This window comes from Malania oleifera, chromosome 12 (assembly GCF_029873635.1).
Source record: "Malania oleifera isolate guangnan ecotype guangnan chromosome 12, ASM2987363v1, whole genome shotgun sequence".
NCBI lineage: Eukaryota > Viridiplantae > Streptophyta > Magnoliopsida > Santalales > Ximeniaceae > Malania > Malania oleifera.
Window position 1 is genome coordinate 49,654,919 of NC_080428.1, and position 25,957 is coordinate 49,680,875.

The 25,957-nt window shown below is 36.5% G+C and overlaps 1 protein-coding gene across 5 annotated transcripts; it reads right to left on the bottom strand.

Annotated features, from left to right (window-relative positions):
• Nucleotides 1-18,344: 18,344 nt before the first annotated feature.
• Nucleotides 18,345-22,192, bottom strand: LOC131145188 (uncharacterized). Of its 5 annotated transcripts, none has more exons than XM_058094319.1 (7): nt 21,988-22,151; nt 21,601-21,852; nt 21,383-21,439; nt 21,244-21,272; nt 19,944-20,965; nt 18,828-19,838; nt 18,345-18,735 (listed from the first exon to the last, which is right to left on the bottom strand). In XM_058094319.1, the coding sequence occupies exons 5-7, from the start codon at nt 20,895-20,897 to the stop codon at nt 18,697-18,699; spliced, it is 2,004 nt and encodes a 667-aa protein (XP_057950302.1). In that variant the 5' UTR covers nt 20,898-20,965; nt 21,244-21,272; nt 21,383-21,439; nt 21,601-21,852; nt 21,988-22,151; the 3' UTR covers nt 18,345-18,696. The 5 variants fall into 5 exon arrangements, with proteins under 5 accessions (XP_057950302.1, XP_057950304.1, XP_057950301.1 ...); XM_058094321.1 differs by having other exon boundaries at nt 21,383-21,492; XM_058094318.1 differs by lacking the exons at nt 21,244-21,272; nt 21,383-21,439.
• Nucleotides 22,193-25,957: the final 3,765 nt, after the last annotated feature.

Here is a 25,957-nt window from a genome sequence, read left to right on the forward strand (position 1 = left end):
GATCAAACCAGAAAGAGGCCGATCCTTCTTTAATTTGAACATGAACATGCTCTAATACTTCAGGTATCACACATGCAATCGATCTCCAAAATCTGGTTCCTTTATCTGGCTTCATTTTTCTCAAGTGTTGTCTATTATTCAAATACTTGGCTTTAAAGAATTGAGCCCACAGATTATCCATAGTTAAGAATCTCCACATAAACTTCATATGCAATGATTTTTTTACTTCCTCAAAATCTCTAATATCCAAACCACCCTCACAAACAAGCTTACATATAGTAGGCCAGGAATACCATTTTCTTTTCCTTTTATCATTTACTCCACTCCAAAAAAAAATTCGATAACAAAGAATTTATCTTTGTGAAGACAATATTAGGAATGTCAATTACCGCCAATTGATGAATTGTCATTGATGATAATACATGCTTAATTAAAGTTAAGAAGCCCCCTTGAGACAAAAGCTTAAATTTCTAACCCACTATCTTTTTCCTCAATTTAGCAACTAGAGGCTCTAAAATACGGTTCATAAGACGATCCGATACCAAAAGAACACCCAAGTATGTAGCAAGGAACCCTCCTTCTGCAAAGCCAGTCATCCTTGACTTGTCTTTATTTATCATTTAACAAGATCAATCCTCATAATTCTTAAGAGTCTTGATAAGCATTCGAATGGAACTTCTCTTACCATTGGCAAAAATAAGAATGTCATCCTCATAGAGTAGGTGAGATACCAAAGGCGTGTTAGAGATGGAACCAGAAGACAGTCAGGAGACAACGCGTTGCTGAGTCAGAAAACACGTGCTTTTATTCTCCATTAATCTCTCTATTTTAAACTTCCAATTTGTAATTAATTTGTATTGATTATGATGTAAATTTCAAGCCTATATAAAGAGGGTTGTGGAAAGTGTATAGCACAACACAGCACAGAATAGTGCAGAGAGAGCAGAGAAGCTCAGAGAGAGCTGAGAGGAATAGAGAGAGAGAGAGAGAGAGAAAGAGAGAGTTGTAATATTTTTCGACGAGATAGTAAATTTTGGTGTGTGCTCCGTGGACGTAGGTCGTTATTGACCGAACCACGTAAATTTCTTGGTGTCACTTTGATTTGGATGCTCACAGGTTCCTAACAAGTGGTATCAGAGCCCGGTTGGAACAGAAAAGCCAGATTGGAAGTGATCCCAAAATTCAGAACTCTATCCAGTAGATCAAAACTGTGCTTTGAGACAACCATCGCATTCAGCTCGCCGAGAAGAAGAGAAGGGTGTCCATCAGAGCTCGAACAGAGCACACACCAAAATTTACTATCTCACCGGAAAATATTGCAATTCTCTCTTTCTCTCTCTCTCTCTCTTCCTCTCAGCTCTCTCTGCACTATTCTGTGTTGTGTTGTGCTATACCCCATTGCCACATCAGCAGTTGCCACGTCAGCAAGCTTGACCAATTTGACCAGGTTTGACTAAAACTTTGACTGAGCTTATCGGAATCGTTTTGGGTCCGTTTTTTGAGCAACTTGAACCATTTCTAGGGTTTTTGATCATTTCGGATCCAACCACGATATCCATTTAAGATAATTCCATCTCTAGATTAGCAAATCAAGATGTCGAATGAAAAGAGCTCAAAAATCAAAATATTCAGTGGAAATAATTTCGGTTTTTGAAAGATGCAGATATTCATTGGATGTTACACTTACCGTTGAAGAGTAAGCCAACATCCATGAACGAGGACAAGTGGGAGTTGCTTGATCGAAAAGCCCTTGGAGCCATCAGAATGACGTTGTCGAAATCTGTGGCGTTTAATATCAAGTATATAACATCCACCAAGTCTCTGATGGATGCGCTCTCTAATATGTACGAGCAACCTTCAACCGCAAACAAGGTACATCTCATGAAAAGACTATTTACGATGAACATGTTTGCAGGTGAGAGTTTCAGCAAGCATCTGAATAATTTCAATGAGTTGTCTAATCAACTCGCCTCAGTCGGGATAACGTTTGATAATGAGATTCGGGCTCTACTGATTCTCAGCCTATTGCCTGAAAATTGGAATGGTGTCGTCACTGACATCAGTAGCTCCGTAGGAAAATCGAAGCTTGTATACGATGAGGTCATCAGCATGATTTTGACAGAGGAAATAAGAATGCAGCTGAACCATAGCTCCAATTCAAGTTTAGCCTTGAACATGGAGAGTCGAGGCAAAGGAAATAGGCATGGACGATCAAACAACCGAGGCAGATATAGGCCCAGACGGTCAAAATATGGAAATCCCAGAGGTACTTAGGACACAGGTTCCTAGAGTACAAAAGTTATTGAGTGCTGGAACTGTGGAAAGACTGGTCATTACAAGAACCAATGCAAGAGTCAAAAGAAAGAATTCGAGACGAGGGCAAAGACAGAAGCAAATATTGCTTCCGAGAATGATGAGATGTTAATCTGCTTTTGGGAAAGCAAGCAGGAGTCTTGGGTCTTAGAATCCGGAGCCTCATTTCATGCCACATGCTGCAGAGATTGCCTAGAGGAGTACACACCAGGTAATTTTGGTAAGGTATACCTTGGCAACGATCAATCTTGCGACGTAACCGGAAAGAGAGTTGTCAAGATCAATATAAACGGGTCAGTATGGAAGCTAAAGGATGTCAGGTATATTCTAGACCTAAGAAATAATTTGATCTCAATTGGTCAGCTGGCAGATGAGGGATACACAACGAAATTCATTGGCGATGAATGGAAAGTTTCAAAGGGTGTACCAACGATTGCGTGAGGTAAGAAAAGCGGAACACTTTTTCTAACCTCCAATGTCTCCATGTCTATTTCAACTGCTGTAGAAAATGACGACAGCAACATCTGGCACCAACGACTTGGTCAGATGAACGAGAAGGGACTCAAGGTGATGCACTTAAAGGAAAAATTGAGTGGTCTACAGTCAGTGCAGGTTGACATGTGTGAGGATTATATAGTCAGGAAACAGAATAGGGTTAGTTTCCATATAAACACCCATGCCCCAAAGAAGAAGGGACTAGAACTGGTCCACTCAGAATGTGTCGAGACACATCAGCAGAATACCGAGAATCCTCAGGTGGAGGAATCAGTGGAGCAGATCGTCGCACCACCGTCTCCTACTCCAGCACCGGAGCTTAGAAGATCTACTCAATCTCATATACCAGATAGAAGGTATATTGATTACTTACTTCCTATAGATGGAGGAGAGCCCGAATGCTATGATGAAGCATATCAGGTGGCAGATACGAGCAAGTGGGAGCTTGCGATGAAGGATGAGATGAAGTCCCTCACCTCCAACAGAATGTGGAAGTTACCTAAAGGCCTTCACAACAAGTGAGTGTATAGAATTAAAGAGGAGCATGATGGCTCCAGAAGGTACAAGTCTCAGTTGGTAGTCAAAGGCTTTGAGCAGAAGGAAGGGATTGACTACACCGAAATTTTTACACCAGTTGTGAAGATGACAACCATCAGATTAGTCCGCAGGAATCGAGCAGACAGGAAGATGGTGACTATAGAGAAGCTGAAGTTGTGTTCAACTTCAGTTGGTCTTCATGCTTGAAGACACATATTATGAGCACATCATTTATTCATGATACTGGTTGAGGAGGCATCTCTGTCTCCAAGTGGGAGATTGTTAAATATGGAGACAGAAGACAGCCAAGAGACAGCGCGTTGCTGAGTCAGAAAACGCGTGCTTTTATTCTCCATTAATCTCTCTGTTTTAAACTTCCAATTTGTAATTGATTTGTATTGATTATGATGTAAATTCCAAGCCTATATAAAGAGTGTTGTGGAAAGTGTATAGCACAACACAGCACAGAATAGTGCAGAGAGAGCAGAGAAGCTCAGAGAGAGCTGAGAGGAAGAAAAAGAGAGAGAAAGAGAGAATTGTAATATTTTCCGGCGAGATAGTAAATTTTGGTGTGTGCTCCGTAGACATAAGTCGTTATTGACTGATCCACGTAAAATTCTTGGTGTCACTTTGATCTAGATGCTCATAGGTTCCTAACAAGGTGCCCCACGAGGATGATAGCAAGCCCCTATCTTATTCTTCATAAAATTTTTCTTTAGAAGCTGAGAAAGAACTTCTTGAAAAATAATAAACAAATAAGGAGATAGAGGGTCTTCTTGGTGAAGCCCTCAAGAAGGTTTAAAGAAACCTTTATAAGTGTCATTCAACCAAGGAGAGGAAACACATTCCCCCACTAAACCACAGAAGCTCTAGGAGAAACCAAAGATTTTCATAACCAAGTTTAAAAAATCTCAATCGACCCTATCATATGCCTTAGCCATGTTAACTTTGATCATTACGTTACCACCATTAGACTTTTTATGCAGTGAATGAATCATTTCTTGTGCCAATGTAATATTTTCAAAATACTTCTATTGGGAATGAAAGCTCCCTGCTCCGGAGAAATCAATGGAGACAATAAACCTGTCATCCTTGCAACAATAATTTTTGAAAAATTATTTTAGATAACACTACAAAGACTAATAGGCCTAAACTTGTCAAAACTTTGGGGATTCTAAACTTTTAGGATTAGAACAATGTAAGATGCAGAATAAAATCTAGGAAAAGGAGACCCAGTAAAAAAATCTCTAGCTGCATCGATTACCTCTTCTTTTACAATATCCTAACAATCATGGAAAAAAGTCGAACCAAAACCATTCAAACCTGGGCTACTATTTCTCGGGATAGAAAGAATAGCATCCCTTACCTCCACCTCGGATGGTGCACGACATAGAGCAATATTCTCCTCTTTAGAAACCATAGGAGATATAATATCATCAAGGTAAGCTGTTCGACTAGGTCCTACACCCATTAATAAAGTTTGAAAATACCTTACAACACCCTCATGAACAACCTCCATAAAATCCAACACTTCTCCATTCGGAAGCTTCAATAAATGAATCATAGCCTTCTTCCTCTATTGGTTTGCAAATGTATGAAAGAATTTTGTATTATTATCTCTCGCCTCCAACCACTTCTTTTTGGCTTGCTGAGAAATACGAATCTCCTCCCTCTTTTCCCATGCTTCCAACTCGAGTTTAGAAAGGAAGAAATCTTCCTCAATTTTTGGTGAATACCCTTCCTAAAGTTGAGCCTCTAGAACCTCCATACTTTCCTCCAGTTTTTTAATGTTATAATGCACATGTCCAAATACCTGCTAGTTCCAGTTTCGGATTGCAACTTTCGTATGCTTCAATTTAGCAGCAAGTCTAACTAAACTTGTGCTAAGGAATTCCTCCCTCCAGGCTTCCTCCACGCAAGACTTAAAAGACTGATGAGTGTTCCACATATTCTGATACCTGAAGGGAGAAGGACCATACCGATGCAAATCTCTATGAAACCAAATAATTAATGGGTTATGATATGAAGTCCTCCTATTTCCATATTCAAAATAAATATTTGGCAAAGATTGGAGAAGAGTCAAATTATAGAGGACCCTATCCAATTTTGTCCAACTCCAAGAATGTCCACTATGACCATTATACCAAAACATGTTGTTGCTAGAAACAACCAAATCCATAAGACTACAGTCATCCAAGCAAGTATTAAATTCCTCCATAGCCGATAACGGTCTCGTATAACCACCAATACATTCTGAATCTAAACAGATGATATTAAAATCTTCCGCCACTAACCAAGGGAAATCATTCCTCTTTACAAACTCCAAATCATTCTAAAGTTCTTGGCGATCAGTTTGATGACATTTAGCATAAACAAATGAAACTAAGAAATTCTGGTCGATGGAACTAAAAATACCCAAAATAACTTGATCAAACATATGTTGTAACTCAAAATGCACTTCCTCTTCCCAAAACATCCAAAGTTTACCCCCCACTGATGCATTCGCACAAAAATTCAAAAAATTTAGAAAGTCAACCCATTGCAACATCAAACTTTCATCAGAAAATGGCTCTAAAAGAACCAAAATAAAAGGCGAAAATTTCCTTATTAACTTTTGTAAACGGTTTTTAGACGTGCCTAAACCCCGCACGTTCCACACTAGAATTGTATTAATCATAAATCAAGTTTCTTTGGACAGGTAATAACCCGTTGAGATTTCTTCTCACTTTACCCATTAATATCCTTCAACTTAAATACACAAACCACAACATAAAAATTATAATCCTCCATACAGGTTACTGAATTCTTTACGAAGTCCCACACCGTCTAACGTTTTTGTTTTTTGGTTGACAATTTCTCGATGCTTCTTGTTGCTACATCATGGGTTTGAGAGGGGATGTTAGTGATAATAATTATTTGTATTATATCAGGGTAGAATAGTCTTTTCCCTTTTTCTTATAGGCTATATAAGTCATCTTTATCTCTTGTAAAACTCCAATGATTCAATGAAAACTTTTTTCTTTTCCCAATCTTTTGCTTCTCTTTGATTCTATCAGATCATGCATAATTTTTTACTATTTTTTTTTTATGATCCGAAACTCCTACCTAGACAAGCCCTTTAGACTCACTCTAACAGCAACTGAGAAATGAAGAATTTTCTATCTATTTGTCTCTTTCACCTCCTTTTAATCCCTAATGTTATATTTTGCTAAGTCATTTCAATTTGGTTCATGAAAGATTTGAAAACTTAGGTAGTGTTTGGGAATATGGATTTCAGACCTTAAATTTGGATTTGAGTGAATTTGGATAAATTTCAATACAATTTTATACATCATCTTATCTGAATTTAATAAAACTTCAAATCTAATACTTCTCCAAACATGGGGTTAGTGTTTAGTCTTTTTGTTCATTGCAATAGAAATGAGATGGAATGGGCTAGTATCCGCCCCCCACATGTAGAATAATAGCATAAGTCAATTTTTTTCAACAATAATTTTTTACGGTACGAAATAATTTTTGGCATGAAATTTAAATTTGTATAAATTTAGATAGAACTCAACCTAATTTTTACAATACTTTTTGTTCAAATAAATACAAATTCAAATTTAAAGTTCAAGTTTTAAACTTCTAAACTTTCCTTAGATTGCACTTAACCTCATATTTTTTATTGCTGTGAATCAAATAGATATTACCTTTGAAGCACACAATATATGCTTCCGTATAATACTTTTGACCCGTCACCATTTTTTAATACTTTGCTTGCTTTTATTTCTCACTATTTTGGGTACTGTATAATTTTCTTTTCCTTTTTTCCCCCTTTTGATGTTATTGTTTTTAAATGTCAGATTTGGCTTACAAGTATATTGGATTACAATAATTTATTGTCAATTGTTGTATAAATCTATATACTAACATGTTCATGTACTGAACTAATATAGATTACAACTATACCTTAATGCTCATATTTGAAAATTTAGTGTATAGGATGGAGTAGAATTGAGCCTGTCACTTGATTTCTTCAAACTCATCATTTAAATTTTCATTTCTATTGCAATCGTAGTCCATTCTATTTCGAAAATCAAACGTGATGCTAGAATCTTTCAAACACGTCACTAGAAGATAACGAAAATAGTCGAGGCAGGTTACTCGGCAAAAGTCGAACAGATTATTGAGAATAAATCAAATTTGGTGAAAATAATAGTAGTGCAGGACTTCAGTCCATGGGTTAGGGAAGAATGTAGCATTAACACACAAGCAGATGCAACATAAGAAAGAAACAGTCTTAACATAAGAATAAAGGTAAGGAACTCTCCCAAGACAATGCTGGAAGGGAAGCTATTTCTTCATCTTTATAGAAAGCACAAAACATAATTGGGCTGGGAAGATAAAGGTGCTTATAATCAAATGCAAAAAATTTTAAGAAGCATGTGTTGCTTCATCTTCAAGCGAGAAGTTTGGTTGCCATGGAATAAACTTCCAGAATGTGCAACCATACTTTGTTCCTCTTTTTTTTTTCCTTTATAATTTACCTTCGGGCTTCAGTGCTCTTATAAAATTGAAATCATTATGGGGATCAAGAATTAACATGACTTAAAATAAATGAGACAGACGTTAATATATAGAAGGAAAAAAAATAATTGTGCTCCATTGATTTATAATATGTTTTATTTTCTTGTTCATTTTCCTCACCATCCAAACATGATGGAACTTGGTTCCTTGGTATTTAGTAATGTTAAATTTGGAGAAAGACATTTTTCTATATTATTATTCAACATTACAAGGGTGTATATATACACATGAGTCAAGGAACAAGATCCCATATTACTCCTAAATATTTGCTCTATAATAATTATACAATAATTGAAAAATGGAAAGTGTAGATATTTCTCTAATGCTCCCCCTCAAGTTGGAGCATGGAGACCCGTAATGCCCAACTTGCGTGATAAGTTTTGGAAATCTTCGCGACCTAAAGCTTTGGTGAAGATATTGACAAGCTAACTGTGGGTCGGAATATGCTTAGTGAAGAAGAGGCCGGCCCGTAACTTTTCACGAACAATATGACAATCGATTTCTATATGTTTTGTACATTCGTAGAAAACAAGATTCTAAGTAATTTGAAGAACCGCTTGGTTGTCACAATATAAGAGTATAAGTTGGGAATGCGGTACACCAAGATCATTTAAAAGAGTTTTGATTCATATAAGTTCACAGGTAGTAGAAGCAAGTGCCCGGTACTCAACTTCAGCGGAGGAGCGAGAGACTATAGTTTGTTTCTTAGTGCGCCAGAAAATTAGACTAGTGCCCAGCTGAATGAAAAAACCAATGGTGGAGCGGCGCATGAGGGGACAACTAGCTCAATCCGAATCAAAATAGGTTGAGACTTGAAGAGTATTGACAGTAGGAAAAAATAAAGCTTGGCCTGGAGATGCCTTAATGTATCGAAGAATAGGTACAGCAGCATCATAATGTGGTTGTTTGGACTGGTACATAAATTGACTGAGAATGTTGACTGGAAATACAATGTCGGAACAAGTGATGATGAGATATATCAAACGTCCAACGAGTCGCCGAAACGAGCTTGGATTGGAGAGAAGATCACCATCAGTATTATTGAGTATGAGATTTCGTTCCATGGGAAAGTTGACAGGACGAGCACCAAGATGACCGCTATCAGTGATGATGTCAAGAGCATATTTTCGTCGATTAAAAAATATGCCAATGGGAGAGCGAGCAAATTCGAGGCCAAGGAAATATTTCAATTTGCCAAGATCCTTGAGTTTGAATTTTTGAGCAAGCATGGCTTTGAAAGTGTTAATATTGGAGAGATAATTGTCTGTCATGAGAATGTCATCAACATAAACAAGAATGAGAGTAAAAGACTAACCCCGAGAGCAGGTGAAGAGAGTGTGATCAGCGTGAGATTGGGTGAAACCCTCAGCAAGTAAAACAAAAGATAATTTAGAGAACCAATTGCGAGAAGCTTGCTTAAGGTCATAAAGTGATTCTTGAAGACGACAAACACGAGTCTCCCCCTGTTTGCAATAACCTAGTGGAGGGGGTCATATAATTATGGTCACCATGGAGAAAAGCATTGTTGACGTCCAATTGAAGGAGATGTCAATTCCGAGTTGCAATCACTGCAAGAACACACCTAACAGTAACTAATTTAGCAATAGGAGCAAAAGTGTCATGATAATCCAAACCTTCTACCTGAGTGTAGCCCTTGGCCACCAAGCGAGCTTTGTGTCACTCTATGGATCCATCGGCCCGAATTTTTTGTTTTGAACACCCATTTACAACCAATTGATTTTTTTCCAAGTGGAAGGTGTTGAAGAACTCATGTATGATTGGTTTCTAAAGCTTGGTTTTCAGAAGTCATGGCATCACGCCAATGTGGATGTAGCACAGCTTGAGAATATGAGGTAAGTTCGGGATGTTAGGACATAACAGAAAGAAAATTCAAATGTTGATTAAAAAAACGATGATAAGATAAAAAAGAGGATAGACAATGAATCGTACCTGAGGAAGATCTTGAAACTTGTGAAGCCGAGGAGAACTTTGGTAAAAGAGGGCAGATATAATCATCCAAGTAATACAGATGTATGACAACGCGTTTGGGTCGTGACGAGATGGGTGGAGGGGGTGGTGGGAAAGGGGGTGAGGGTGAGGGTGTCGATGAGGATACCAAAGGAGGAGGAGGGAGAGATAAGAGGCTAGGGGTAGGTGTGGTTGGTTGGGTAGGTAAAGTGTAGGAAGTGTGTATATCAGGAATAGGAAGGGGAAGGACTGAAGAAGATGTAAGAGTTAGAGATATGAGATGATAGGGAAAAATATTTTCTTCAAAAGTAACATCACGGGAGATAAAACTTTTTTTGTTTTCAAGATCGTATACACGATAAGCCTTATGATGAACATGATAACCTAAGAAAACACATCGAAGAGCACGAGAAGAGAAGTTATCACGATGTTGGTGAGCGGTTTGGGCATAACACAACCACCCAAACACTCGCAAGTGTGTATATGATGATAGTTTCTGAAAATGAAGTTCATAAGGGAACTTATAATTGAGGCTGGGTGAAGGAGTGCAGTTAATTAAATAAGTGGCTATGAGAATACATTCACCCCAAAAAGAGATGAGAAGATTAGCTTGAAAATGTAGGCAATGTTTACACTCAGCAACACCATTCTGTTGAGGTGTATCCACACATGTGCGCTAGTGAAAAATATCTTGATCATGGAAAAAAGTTTGAACTTGAATGGATAGAAATTCTCTACCATTATTAGTGTGCATATGCTTAATAGTGCAATTGAATTGATTTTTAATCATGGCGCAAAAATTTTTAAGGCAAGTGAAAGTATAAGATTTCATGTGCATAAGATAGACCCACATAACACGCGAGTAATCATCCACGATTGTTAAAAAATAATGTGCACCAGAAAGTGAGCTGTAGGATAACTACCTCATATATCACAATAAATTCGATTAAAATAAAATATGCTCTTATTTGTATTCAAAGAAAAAGGTAAACGAGTGTTTTACTCTAGCACAAACATCACAAGGCAAATGAGAACAAGAAATATTTAAAATTTTCGAAATACATGAAATAGAATGGTGACCAAGACGTTGATGCCAAAGAGTAGCATCAGAAACACGCTAAGAGTGGAAAATAGAGGCGACAATCCATTCAGTATTAGAAAATGAAGCAGAACGACAAGAAGCAAGGTTACTAGTAAAATTGGCAAAGTTGGTGTTCAAGGGCGATAAAAGATTCAAAAGTTGACGATATTGTTCGCTAGTGAGAGCAGAGACAACAATCTTAGCAGAAGTTAAAGAACTTGTGACAGTATTTGCAGCCATTGAAGAACTAGATGTGAAGTTGGACATAACATCAGATTAGTTCACATGAATCAAACAGCCGAATCGGGTTAGATCCGATCTTTGGGATAGCCAAAAAAAATTATAAACCTTCGATTTGATAATCTCATCGTAAGAACTGAAAGACAAATTCAACGATTGCTTAATCTGAGAATGTCAGAGAACATATACGATGATGAAGAATGAAGACGATCCAAGGTTTGAGACCTACCAGAGAAGACAGAGACAGCGAACACTGTGAAGACGACAATCAGAAGGAGAGAGAGACGACGCTGGAAAAACACTACCAGAAAATCAAGAACCTACTAAGATGACGTCGGAGATTGAACGGTGCACTAAGATGAGGCCAAAGAAGGCAGGTCTGGCAAGAGACTACCTAGAAGTTGCTGGAGACTAAGATGAACTGAGACACCTGAAGGAGATGATCAGAGCGATGACGTTGGCGACTACTCCGCGAGAGAGCTGAGAGAGAACTGTGGAAAGATTCTAGAAAACAGAGATGTAGCCGAGAGAGGACCACGTGCATGTGAGTCTGAAACACGCCGGAGACAACGTCGGAGACCAACCGAAACATAAGTGAAGGTGGATCGTTGGAAACAACGATAACTGAGAGGGAGAACTGAGAGAGCCGCAACGCCGGAGGGAAACTGAGCATGAACAATAATGAGCCGAAAACGATAATCAAACAGAGAGAGACTACGCGGTCGAAAATCAAGAAATACTGAGGAATAACTATGATGCAGGAGTAAAAAAACTGAGAAAAAAGATTTAAAAACAGAGGAAGAGAGAGAGAGAGAGAGAGAGAGAGAGAGAGAGAATGGCGACGACGTTGAGGAGAATGACGTCGAAGATGTCGTCAGAGTTGGGTGACGAGAACCGACAGTGATGGAGTTTGAGGGTGGTGACAGTCGTCGGGAAGCAGAGAGATCGGTGATGGGAACAGAGGCCAGCGGATGAATATGGTTTAGGGTCGTTGATGATGAAGACGACGGCAAGCAAGAGAAGCAGGGGTTACATGAGATTAGGGTTGCGGCAGCAGCGTGGTTAGGCTCTGATACCATGTTAAATTTGGAGAAAGACATTTTTCTATATTATTATTCAACATTACAATGGTATACATATATATACATGAGTCAAGGAATAAGATCCCAAATTACTCCTAAATATCTCCTCTATAATAATTATACAATAATTGAAAAATGGAAAGTGTAGATATTCTCTAATAAGTAATTTCCTTTCCCTATTTCAATTTTGAAGCACCAAACTGAGCCTAGAAGATGCTTGGTAGAGAATAAATAGAAAATATCCATAGCCACATACCCAAAACGGAAGGTAGGTTTTTTTGTCCATGAGCATTAACAAATGATTATTTTGATTGATGTTGTAGCAGATATAAATTTGCATAACATTTTTTGTTGTGATTCTAACAAAGGGTCTGCTGCCAACATCTATCTCAATGTGGTTCTACACAAAGTTGTGCACTTCCTCCCAGTACACAAAAAGCAAACTTATCCTAAATTTGAAGGGGTGATTGCAGATGGCCTTATCATTGACCAAAAGACTATCAAAAGATAATCATAGAATTTTTTGCAGGAGATTGGCCAAATGTGCTTATGATACCACTTGGGATTGCTCTCTTCGTAATTCATTACCAGCATTGTGGGAACTACCATATTAAAAACATATGGTTAAGTTCACACATTACGCAAACTGTTAAACTTAATGAGTCAATCACTAATGCTGATATTACTGGAAATGCTGCTAATGCTGGGGTGTTAAGCTCAGTGAAAGAAAAATCAGTAATTCAAGAACAGAGCATGGAAGATGAAGAACTACTGCCTGTGATATAATTCTTATAACCATTGGTAGCTTTAGTAAAAATACCTATAACAGTTTTTTTTAGCAGAAATTGTTTTATTCGTTAGCCAGCACTTGTATATAAAACTGGCTGGGCATATGTAAAATTTACAATTTCCTTTTGCAACTTCATCTTGATAATCTGGAAGTATATTCAGTTTCTTTATATGGTATCAGAGCGCTGCGAACTGTTCTTCCATTTCTTGATTTTTCTCTTCTTCCTTATTTCTAATTGTTTTTTCTTCAACTGAATTCTCGAAGGTCATTCATGGCATTTCCTGAATCGAGTAATCCAAATGTTGAAACCAGTTATTCAAATCTTACAAACCATATTTTCTCAATTCGAATGAAAATCCAGGCAACATCTTGGTTACACAACCATATCATTCTTGGTCCAGGGCTATGATCTTAGCTCTCACTGCAAAGAAGAAAATAGGTTTCATTAATGGCAAAATTGTTGAGCCAGATTCAGAATCTCCCTTCTATGAAGATTGGTTAAGCTATAACACGATGGTGATTTCATGGATGATCAATTCCATGCACGTTGATGTATCTAGCAGCATGATGTATTGTCAAACTTCCGGAGAGATGTGGCTTGAATTGCAGAAACTTTTCTCACAAGGTAGTGGTCCCAAACTCTACAATCTTCAGAAAGAGATCTCTAATATATCTCAAAATCAGAGGACAATTACAGAATACTTCACAAGATTCAAGAAATTGTGGGATCAATTGCTAAATCTGGAGCCATTACCAGAGTGTACTTGTGGAGCAATCAAAACCTTAAATGCTTCTCATGACAAGACTTATGCTATGAGATTTTTGATGGGTTTGAATGAGAATTTTGAGACTATAAGAACTCAAATTATGATGCAGGAGCCTTTTCCCTCAGTTAGCAAGATTTATGCTTTGGTTCTTCAAGAAGAATCTCACAAGAATGTAAAACATTGAGGATATTACACTGCCAAGTCTGACTCAGTAGCAATGTATGCCAATTCAAAGGGAAGTAATTCTGGAAATTCTTGGAACAAAGGAAATAACAAAAGGGAGAGACTATTATGCACTCACTGCAACATGCTTGGACATACAATTGATAAATGTTACAAGTTACATGGTTATCCACCAGGATATAAATCAAAAGGAAGATCAAGTGTTAATCAAGTTACTTGCAATCCAGGAGCAGCAACTGAAAATGTGTCAGTTCAATGTCCTATTTCTAAAGTTCAATGTGAGCAATTGCTAGGTTTCCTCAAAACTGGGAATAATTGTGGTAAAAATTATCGTGCAGCCAATATGAGTACTGGTAATGGATTGCAAAATTTGGCTTCTAGAGCTGTTGATGTGTGTTCATCTGCTGATGATTTTTCTATTGCTGGTGTGATGGATACTAAACCACATTTTCAAGCTAATAATTACCTTGAAACTATGTCAGGTGTTGTTTCTAATCCTATCTTAAATCCAAATTTAACACATTCCATTTTTTCAGCCAAACTAGTTAATCCAACCTGCTTCAAGACCACTGATTGGGTCATAGACATAGGTGCTACTGACCACATGGTACATTCTGTGTCTTGTTTCACCACTGTAATAGCCACGATAAATACTTATGTAAATTTGCCAAATGGTGAGTTAGCTTTAGTCACACATATTGGGACTGTCAAAATTAAAAAAAATCTCATCTTATATGATGTTCTTTGTGTTCCATCCTTTAACTTCAATCTTATATCAGTTAGTCAACTTACCAAATCTGGTTCTTATTGCCTTATGTTCTTTGGTAATTTGTGTTTCATCCAAGACCTTGCTCACTAGAACACACTTGGTCGGGGTAAAGAGTGCAATGGCTTATACCTGCTGGAAGATAGCAATTCTGTTCTTTTATTCCATCTGTTTCTTCTGTTAATAAAACTCTACCACATATATGGCATTTGAGGTTGGGACATCCTTCCAATACCAAGTTGTCTTTACTCAAGTCAAATAATGTACAAATTTGTGATTCAAGTGAAGATTTCTTTTGTGATGTTTGTCCTCTTGCCAAACAAAAACAATTGCCTTTTAATAAAAGTTTACATACTTCCCTGAATTGTTTTGACTTGATTCATTGTGATTTGTGGGGTACATTTTCTATATCTACTATTGATTCTTGCAAATACTTCCTCACTATAGTGGATGATCATTCTAGATGTACACGGGTTTACTTGTTAAAGCACAAATCACAAACTCAATCCATATTAAAACAATTTTGTACCATGGTTGAAACTCAATTTTCTAGAAGAGTGAAGATAATTCAAACTGATAATGGAACTGAATTCATCATGAGTGATTTTTTTGCTAAAAGGGGCATTTTGCATCATTTAAGCTATGTTGAGACTCCTCAACAAAATGCAATTGTAGAAAGGAAACATCAACATATCTTAAATGTAGTTAGGTCACTTATGTTCAATTCACATTTACCTTTACATCTTTGGGGACATTGTGTTTTAACTGCTGTATATCTGATCAATAGGATTCCCAGTACACCTCTATCACACAAAACTCCTTATGAGGTTCTTTATGGTAGTCCTCCTTCTTATGATCATCTAAGAATTTTTGGTTGCCTTTGTTATGCTTCTACATTAGCACATAACAGACCTAAATTTGCAACAAGAGCAAGGAGATGTATCTTTCTAGGCTATCCTTTTGGCATAAAAGGTTACAAAGTCTTAGACTTGTCTACAAATTCAGTTTTCATATCCAGAGATGTGGTTTTTCATGAAAACATATTTCCTTACATTAAAGGTAAAGCTTCAATTTCAAATCCTTTCGGTTCAGTTACTGAAATTAATAATCTTGCATCTTCCAGCTCAGGAAATGAATTTTTTGTCACTCCTATTCCTATCCAAGATGAGTATATTCCTTGTTTAAATTCTGCTCCAGTTTAGGATTCTGAGGTATCTACTACAGTTCCTTCTTTGCTTGTGCCTACAATTCCTATTCCTATCATTTCAATACTTGTTTCTACATCAGCTCATGAATCACCATCAACACCTATCAGAAGATCATCTCGACAATCTACTAAACCAACATATTTGCAGGATTATGCTTGTGTTGCAACTCATGTTTCTGGTGCAGCTTATGATGTGGTTGATGGACTCACTTATTCCCATTTAGAATCTCCCTATTATTCATATCTACTGGCAGTTAATTCTTTACCTCAAGAGCCACAATTTTTCTTTCAAGCTGTTAAAAATCCTTTATGGAGATCAGCAATGGACAAGGAAATTCAGGCTCTTGAACAGAATGAAACTTGGGAACTTACCACATTATCTCTTGGAAAAATTCCTATTGGCTGTAAGTGGGTATATAAGATTAAACTGAATTCTGATGGAACAGTGGAAAGGTACAAGGCTAGACTTGTGGCTAAAGGGTATACACAACAGGAAGGCATTAATTTTCTTAAAACATTTTCTCCAGTTGCTAAGACAGTAACTGTTCAAGTACTTCTTACTTTAGCAGCTGCCAGGTGTTGGCCTCTTCACCAATTAGATATAAACAATGCTTTTTTTACATGGGGATTTACATGAAGAAGTATATATGTCATTGCCTCTTGGTTTTCACAGTAAGGGGGGGCCTTCAATTGCTTCTTCTTCTTCACAATCATCTAATACTGTTGTCTGCAGGTTGCTTAAATCTCTTTATGGTCTGAGACAAGCTTCAAGATAATGGTATACGAAATTGTCATCTATTATTTAGCAGCTTGGTTTCGTTCAATCGACTGCTGATAATTTTCTTTTTGTTCATGCCAAAGGTTCTTTATTCACAGCTTTATTGGTTTATGTGGATGACATGATCATAACAGGAAATGATCCCATTTGTGTAGCAAATTTAAAGTCTGTTCTGGATGCTAAATTTGGAATTAAAGATCTTGGATCACTTAAGTTCTTCTTAGGACTTGAAATTGCTAGAGGAAAAAAGGGAATAAGCTTAAATCAAAGAAAGTTTGCTTTAGACATTTTAAAGGAAACATGTATGATGGGTTGTAAACCTGCTAAGTCTCCAATGGAGCAACAATTAAAATTGTCAAAGGACAATGGTGAACTTCTATCAAATTCAGGCAAGTATAGAAGGCTCATAGGAAAATTAATGTACTTAACACTCAGCAGACCAGATATTACATATGCTGTGAATAGGATAAGTCAGTTTTTGGCCAAACCGAGAGTTCCTCATATGCAAGCTGCAACAAGAATTCTGCAATACATCAAGGGGACACATGGACAATGAATTTTATTTCCTAGTGGTTCAGATTTACAGTTGGAAGGCATATTGTGATGCTGATTGGGCTGGATGTCCAGATACAAGGAAGTCTCTTACTGGATATTGTATTTTTTCTTGGAGATGCTTTGATTTCTTGGAGATCAAAGAAGCAATCAATGGTATCAAGATCTTCAGCTGAAGCTGAATATAGATCTATGGCATGCACTACCTGTGAAATTACTTGGATTTTATTTTTACTAAGAGATTTACAAGTTAAGCATGAAAAATTAGTTCTACTTTACTGTGACAACCAGGCAGCTTTGCATATAGCTGCAAATCCAGTATTTCATGTACGATCAAAACATATAGAAGAGGATTGTCATATTGTTAGAAACAGAGTTCTAGATGGTACGATCAAAACTTTTCATTTTGCATCTAAAAATCAGTTGGCTGATATTTTTACTAAGGCACTTGGCGTAGACAACCATATTAGAATGATCAAGAAGCTGGGTTTGATTAATATCTTTGCTCATCAAGTTGAATATCCGAATTGTACTTTGGATGATCAAGCAGCAAGAGCTTTGCTCTTGAGGGGGGGTGTTAAACTTAATGAGCCAATCACTAATGCTGATATTACTGGAAATGTTGGGGTGTTAAGCTCAGTGAAAGAAAAATCAGTAACTCAAGAACAGAGCATGGAAGACGAAGAACTACTGCCTGTGATATAATTCTTATAACCATTGGTAGCTTTAGTAAAAATATCTATAACAGTTTTTTTTTAACAGAAATTGTTTTATTCGTTAGCCATCACTTGTATATAAAGCTGGCTGGGCATATGTAAAATTTACAATTTCCTTTTGCAACTTCATCTTGATAATCTGGAAGTATATTCAGTTTCTTTATACAAAGCAACCCCAGACAGGAGGCCTTCGGCCTCATGACACAGCAGTTGAGCAAAAAAGGTGCCACACAAGGTGAAAACATCCAATTGAACACAAATTCATCTTGCACAGCCACCTCAATTTAAATGTACAAGAAATTTAGCAGACTAACAAACTTGTAGGATCTGCCTCAATTGCATAACTGATATTCCAAAATGAATGAACATTACAAGAGATTAAATTCCAGCCGAATTGGCAATCACCTCATTGCCATTGTAAAGACAAGGTATTAACAGTTCATTGCAAACTTGTGCTTGTAAAAAGGGAAATGAGCACACCACATTCCACAGACTTAATATAACAAATGAGTAAAAACGGGTGCAAGGCCTAAACAAAAACTGACTTAAAATAGGCTGGAAATTTTTATTTACCATTTAACTATACCAGAACAAAAATTCCCGATGTATGTGCAAAAGTCCACGTACTTTGTAAGGGACATTTTGTACTTTTTTAAGTTTTGGATTGCTGGGAAACATGAGAAATCAGTTCCTGCCAGTGAAAACAAATGTTCATTTTGGTTCTGTACAAGCAAGCACACCTTCTATCATAAAAAATTAGAAATTGAGGACTGATGAATTTACCTCAGAATAGCGTGCATGATCATAATGTGATTTTGAAGATTTTACGATGGTTTCCCACTTGGAACCAGCCGGGGGTGTCTTGGGAGCCTGCTTTCTGAGATGGAACTGGGTTCCAAGATGTGAATTCGAAAATGAATTCTTGGTGGAAATTGAAGGCAGTGTTCGTCCGAGCCAAGACTCAGATGGTGATTTAGGTAGAGGTGGAGGAATTACAGACTGGAAATAACTGACATTAGTGCATTCTTGATCAGCTGCTTCTGGAACCTGCTTGCTACTCTTATGGTCTCCACCGGCAGGTCCTTTCAAGCATTCCAAGGACCTAGATTCCTGTTCAGGACCACCATCCTGCCTGCCCTCCATTATTTTTGTTTGGCCACCAAGATGTGACCCATCCAAGGATGAAGATCGATGCATATCAACAAGCCTAGAGACTTTAGGATTCAGTGTGCCCCTCTTTTCCTCTGTAGCACTCATACATTCAATATCTTGAATAGGAGACATTGCAGCAGTAGTCTTTTTCATCCCTTTGCTTTCCTCCCAAGCCTTAGAATCCTCATCAGCAGAGCAAATCAAACCCTTGGTATCGGAAGAACTTGAATAACAATGTGGACTTCCAACCATATCTATAGAATCTATGTACAATGTTTTCTCAACTGGAGGATTAAATGAACTAGAACCAAATGTATTACTTTGATGGCTACACACTTCTTCAAAGTCATTACAACCTTCACCATACAAGTTCAATCTGTCAGCTTTGAAATCCTCAACTTCTTTAGATGCATTAAGAAGCCCCACTCTAGCATCAGTGTAAGTTGGAGGTGCTTCATTTTTGTAAGGAGCTACAACACCAACCCCCAAGTGCCTATAGGGTGATGATCCAGTTCTTGCCCTTGAAATGTTAGAGTAATTAAGTTGATTGGATTTAGTATTAAGCTTATGTTCAATCTCAGCCAGCTTGGCTGATTGGGCTTCATGATCTAAGCTGCGCTTATAAGCAGGATTCCAAGCATGCTGCATGGCAAAAGGATTGTCAGCAAAGAACTACAATCCCTTCTAATATAGCAACAATTTTAGATTAAAAATAAAAATTGAAATAAATAAAATTTCTCCAACTACCTTGTGGAAATTTTGACTCTTATCTCTTATATGTGCAGCTTTTGGAACATGGAGCCTAGATTTCACCCCTGGCACTGGATTTAAAAGGGCCAAAGAATTCTTCAACCAAAATTGGGGAATTAGCCCACAGGATTTAGCCGATCTCTGTCCAGAAACATCATAATCATTATCCTCATCTTCACTCTGTTCTTGTCCTACATCCTGATGATACAGTGATACGATATTAGATCCATATTGATTCAGTGGAGGTGTCCTATCTCCACCGATCACCTTTTCCACAGGCGGGACAAGTTGCTTCCTTGAAGCATACTGAGGTGGCTCTAGTGTCATTGCCTTGGCTGCAGGCAAGAAGCGTCTCATCATGAAGTCCATGGTTTGTGGGTCTGTAGAAAAGGATCCAGAAGGCTTCACATCTGGACCATCAGACCCGCTCAAACCGCTAACACTACAATTCAAGGAGCATGATTCTGCAGGTGACAGTGTGTCGAGTGCATCAGAATAAGCATCACAACTCTCCATGTCAGAATCACCCTCATTGTTTTGCTCTTTTGAGCCCTCCAATTTTGACATACTGACATTTGAGGGAAATGCTTCCTTTCGGGATGTCAATACATTTTGATCTTCAGTTTCTCTCTCTAAATGTTGCTGCACAATTTCTAAAGCCCTCCCCGGTGGTAGCGTTGGAGTAATTGAACGTTCTTTGCGGGGACTGGACAGGAATCTGCTCCCACTCTTTGGTTTTCCAGGAATCTGCTCCCATGTAAATGGAACGGCAGCTGGTTCTGTCAACTCTTCCAGTTTCAAGCCTGGTTTACGTGAAGGAAGAGAATGTTGCCTGCTGGGTGGCAACCTTTCTGTTGTTCTCTTGTTCTCCCTATCAGAAGTATGCTGTGGTGATGAAAAACGCCTCACAGACATAAGTGGTGCATTAAAATTCAGCTTCTTTTCCGCCATTGGATTTTACAGTGAGCTAGGTTTTTTTATACTTCGACTATTATTTGAATTCAACAACAAAGCGAAATCTGCAAAGAGAGAAATTTGACAACTGAAGATAATTACAGATCCTTCCCAATCCCAATTCTCCACTAAAATCTGAATACACACACACACACACACACACACACACACATATATTTGTGAAAATGATCTAAATACCCAATTGCCTGCTTAAGCGAGGGGAGAAACAACACATGAACAATTGATCTAAAAATAAATTTAAATAGAAAACAGAGCAATTTTTGCCCCAAAACACCACGCACTAAAATGAAAAGTGAAAACACTTGATAACAGAAGTACTTACAGTCATGGGTATGGACTTTTATTTGGTTGCTGAGAAAGTGAAGGAAAATAAACAAAAAGAAAATACAACACCTTAATTTTTCCCGTTAGACGCCCCAAAAAATGAAGTAATCGGCTTAATATGAATTACAATTTCACACCTGAGGAGCAGAAACTGCAGCACTTGGAATTACTTTCCTTTATCTCAGGTTTCTCAGCTACCAAACACGGGATAACGCATGATACCAAATAATTTGACCAAAAAAAAAACCTTAGAAAATGAGTCAAATTCCTAATACTCGTTGAAGTGGGAATAATTAAATAAAATTCACTAATGAAATAAGCAGAATTATTTATTTACATAAAAACGTAGAATTACCAAAGGATTAGCTGTTTATACCGAAAAACTTCTTCAAGAACATTTTCCGCTCTCCAAAGCAATCAGTCGAAAACTCGATTATATCAAAAAGTTCAAATGGGATCTTAACGTCCGATCGGGAAAATAAAAATAAAAATAAAAATAAAACAGGTCCACTGAAACTAAAAAAAACCAACTGCATCCATACCCAAGAAGGCGCTCAGTCCCACAATTTTTTTCACCAAAAAAGGAACAAAAATCAACAAGAACCTCCTACACAAAAATCCAGACTTAGCATAAAAAAAGAAATCCAAACAGCTTGCTCCAAGTTCTTGATGTTTCATCAAAATCATGAATAATCACATGCCAGCGATCATCCAAAAAATCAAAAAAAAATCAAAAAGATACCTGTAACTCCGTGAGGAGGAGAACGAGAGGGTGACCGCCTAGTCGCTTGTCGCCAGGGAGGACGGCGAAAATTGTGGAGAGAGAGAGAGAGAGAGAGAGAGAGAGAGAGAGAGAGATTTACTTTAGCCTACAGTGGCGCCACTGGCGCGGTTAAGCAGAGAGAGAGAGAGACCACAGTTTGCTTGTGTTTTTCTTTTGTAATGACGTTGCAGTCACGCGCTATTGTTTTACTTTTAAATTTAATTTTTTGTGTAAAAGAAATTTATTCTCCGCGATTGGTAAGTCGTCAGGTTTACCGGTCACGGACAAACCGTTGAATCATTTAAAAAAAAAGGTGATATTTGCAAAGGAAAAGACTCTTTACTAGCGTACAAAATTACTAATCTCTCCATAGAAAAAACATTATTCTCTTTTTAGTAGTGTTTTTTTTTAAAAAAAAATTTAAATTCTAAGAATTAAATTAATATTAATGTAAAACTTTTATTAAAAATTGATGTAATTTTACATTAAGATTTATTTGAATCTATACAAATTTAAATCTAAAATTTTTTCTTCCAAATGTAAAGTTTTTTTTTTTACTATTTTAGACATTATAGTACGACACCAAATCCGAGGAGATGAAAGTCGTTCACCCATTGACGCAACCCTGATAATTTATCGGAATAAACTCTCAAGGAAGAATCAAGCTCATGACCTCGGGGTCATCAAAGTCACGAGTCGTCCTTACAACTTGAGTCAACTCGGCTGATCTTTCAAACATAAAGTTAATATTTCAAAACTTTTAAGATCCTATTCTGAAGTTCAAAAAAATGAAATGAAGATCTCGCAAATTTCAACATTTTTGTAACTCTATCCTGAGATTTACCAATTAAAGACACAAATTTACTTTTTGTGTTTGACAAAAATGATGGGCATAAGGTCTTAAAAAATAAAGCATTGAGGAGACTTGTGAAATCATTAAAATATTTTAGAGAATCAAACTTTTGGCGAGGTTTCATAAATTTTTTAAAATTTTAAAAACGTTAGTATCTTTTTGTCAAATTTAAAAAGAAAAAAAAGTTCAATGTCATTTGCTCTAAAATTTAAAATCCATCAATTGCATTATCATATAAATCTTTAAATTTATATAAGTAAAAAATTTACATTTTAACAGTAGTATTATACTTACCATCTTAAGATCACATTTATACTTATCAATCGGTTCATGTAATTTTACCATTCTCAAAGTACAATATGTACAAAACAATAATTAAATATAAGTGTAACATTTATAAGGTAAGTGTAGTATTTATGATGTTTTAATATCAATATCGAACCCTTGATAATAAAGTTTGTTATATATTTTAATATTTAATAGATTTAAATGTTACTATATGATATTTTGTTTGGACATGAATTTCAAATTCTAAATAAGGGACTGCACATTAAAAATCAATTCATTAAAATTAGGTAAAAAAATATAAAAGTGGACCAAAAACTTAGAGTTAGATCCTTAATTCATTCTTTTTACTTTTATATCCTATATGGCTATTGTCATAATCCCATATATGATGATTTATACTAGGAAAATTTGAGAGTTTATAAGGATGGTTTAAATTTCAAATTTTTGAGATGCTTGTTATAAAATAAACTTATAAGGCCAGTAAGTTAAAGTAAACAATACCTCATCGAAGTTGGGTCCAAAATTGTTATATCCCTATGCCTAAAAAATAAGTAAAAATTAGGTCTTTTGGACCAACATGGTCCTCCGACTAGACACCCAACCTAATGAAATGGCATGAAATAGTAGGTCTCATGTGTTGTTTTTTGTCCCACATTGGTAAAAAAAGGTTGTTTTGAATTTTTTCTTTATTTGTCTCACATTTGTGAAAAGTGTTTTTTGGACTTAAGGTTGAAGCTATATAAAGAGCTCAATTCTCTATTTGTAAAACACACCTCACAATTGTACTTTGTTAAGAAGTAGTGGATTGATCGTTAGTGTTCGAGGACGTAGGTAATTCTGTTTCGAACCTCGTTAAATTATTGTCTTGTTCTTTTTACTATCTTTTATTATTAGTTTTCGCATTTGCTTTAGTTCTTTATATTTTCAATAGTATTAGTTGTAATATTGATGTTTGACACAAGTGAGGTGTCCGACACAACAATTAGTATCAGAGTTAGGCTGAATAGTGTTGATACGAAGGTGTTTCTCTATTAGGATCATTGATTCCACGTTTGATGTCTAAGAAAGACATTATCTAAGCAGGCGCTCAGAGACCATTGCAGCTCAATCGCTCCTTGGAAGTCGGCCTAATTAAAATGGAATTTTATAGAATAAAACAGAATAGAGCCAGTTGGTATGTACTATTCATCCTAAGCCTTTTGCTTTGTTGGTGGCTATTGAATATATAAAATATGGCAGAAACTAGTGCAACAGTAGAAAAAACTCTGTCCACACGAACTCCGACTCCTTCGGCTTCGACATCATCATCAAAGACGATAACTAATGCTCGATTTGAGGTGGAGAAAGTTGATGGTAGCAATAATTTTGGTGTGTGACAATGTGAGGTGATGGACATCATGTATCAGTAAGAGTTAGATATTGCTTTGAATGATAAACTAGTAGATATGGGTGACAGAGATTGAGAAAAGATCAATCGTCAGACATGTGGTACGATTCGTCCGTGTCTAGCTAAAAATCATAAATATTGTGTTATGAGGGAGACATCTGCAAAGAAATTGTGGACGACATTGGAAGATACATTTATGACCAAGAGTTTGGAAAATTGGCTCTATTTGAAAAAGAAATTGTTTCACTTCCAATATCAACCAGATATTTCGATTAATGACCACATAAATGCTTTCAATAAAATTTTGGCCGATTAATTAAATTTGGATGAAAAAGTGAAAGATAAGGATAAAACCATATTGTTACTGAATTCTCTCCCTAATGATTATGAATATTGTTTGGATTTGATCAATATCCTACAAGTATGAATATTTTTGGAAGGCACCGATGATGTGGAACTCCAGAAATATTGGTAACTGAAAAATTTGTTGAATTTATCATCAAGGTGGAGATTTGTTATTTTTTGTTCCACATTGGTAGAATAGTTCCACATTGGTAGAAAAAAGTTATTTTGAATTTTTTCTTTATTTGTCCCACATTGGTGAGAAGTATTTTTTGGACTTGAGGTTGAAGTTATATAAAGAGCTCAACTCTCCATTTGTAAAACACACCTCAAAGTTGTACTTTGTCAAGAAGTAGTAGATTGATCGTCAGCACCCGAGGACATAGGTAATTTTGTATTGAACCTCGTTAAATTCTTGTCTTAATTTTTTACCATATTTTATTATTAGTTTCTGCATTTGCTTTAGTTCTTTATATTTTCAATAGCATTAGTAGTAGTATTGGTGTTTGGCACAAGTGGGGTGCCCGACACAACATCATGTAGGTCTTACCTAGCAAAACCACATGTAATTTGGCGAGACCCACTATTTAAAGTCATTTTATTGGCTTGAAATAGATTGACAAAGCATATCAGGATAAATAATAATTGACTTAATTAAGTGGAGGATTTATTATAATTCGATTCGGATAATCCGTGGCGAATGATAGACAATCTATCTTTCCTGTCCCTAATATACATTTTTTTTTACCATCTAAAGAAAAATTTATTTCGTAACATCGTAATTGAAGTTATTTTTGAAATATAATTTGGTAAATTGTTAAACATTTAATAATAATCACCAAATTATAAATTTTTAAAATTTTTTCAAATCATGAATTTAGGATTTTTTTTAATTTTTATTTTTATCATGAGAATAGAGTATTTGAACTTGAATTTGAATGTGAGAATAGGGTAAACCAAGAGACACATATAGTGGTCCAAAAGTTGAGTGTGGGACTAGGCCAACTAATTAGTCTTGTATCGGTTTGATTGATGTCTAATAAGTATGGACAGATGAAATTTTTTATGAATTTAGATAT

Bases quoted from the DNA above. Each gene is read 5' to 3' on its own strand.
- LOC131145188 (XM_058094320.1), bottom strand. From the start codon at position 20,897: ATGGCGGAAAAGAAGCTGAATTTTAATGCACCACTTATGTCTGTGAGG. The intron at 19,839-19,943 runs GTAGTTGGAGAA...TTTGCCATGCAG, and splicing joins AGAGTCAAAATTTCCACAAG to CATGCTTGGAATCCTGCTTA. The intron at 18,736-18,827 runs GTAAATTCATCA...TTTCACTGGCAG, and splicing joins ATCATGCACGCTATTCTGAG to GAACTGATTTCTCATGTTTC.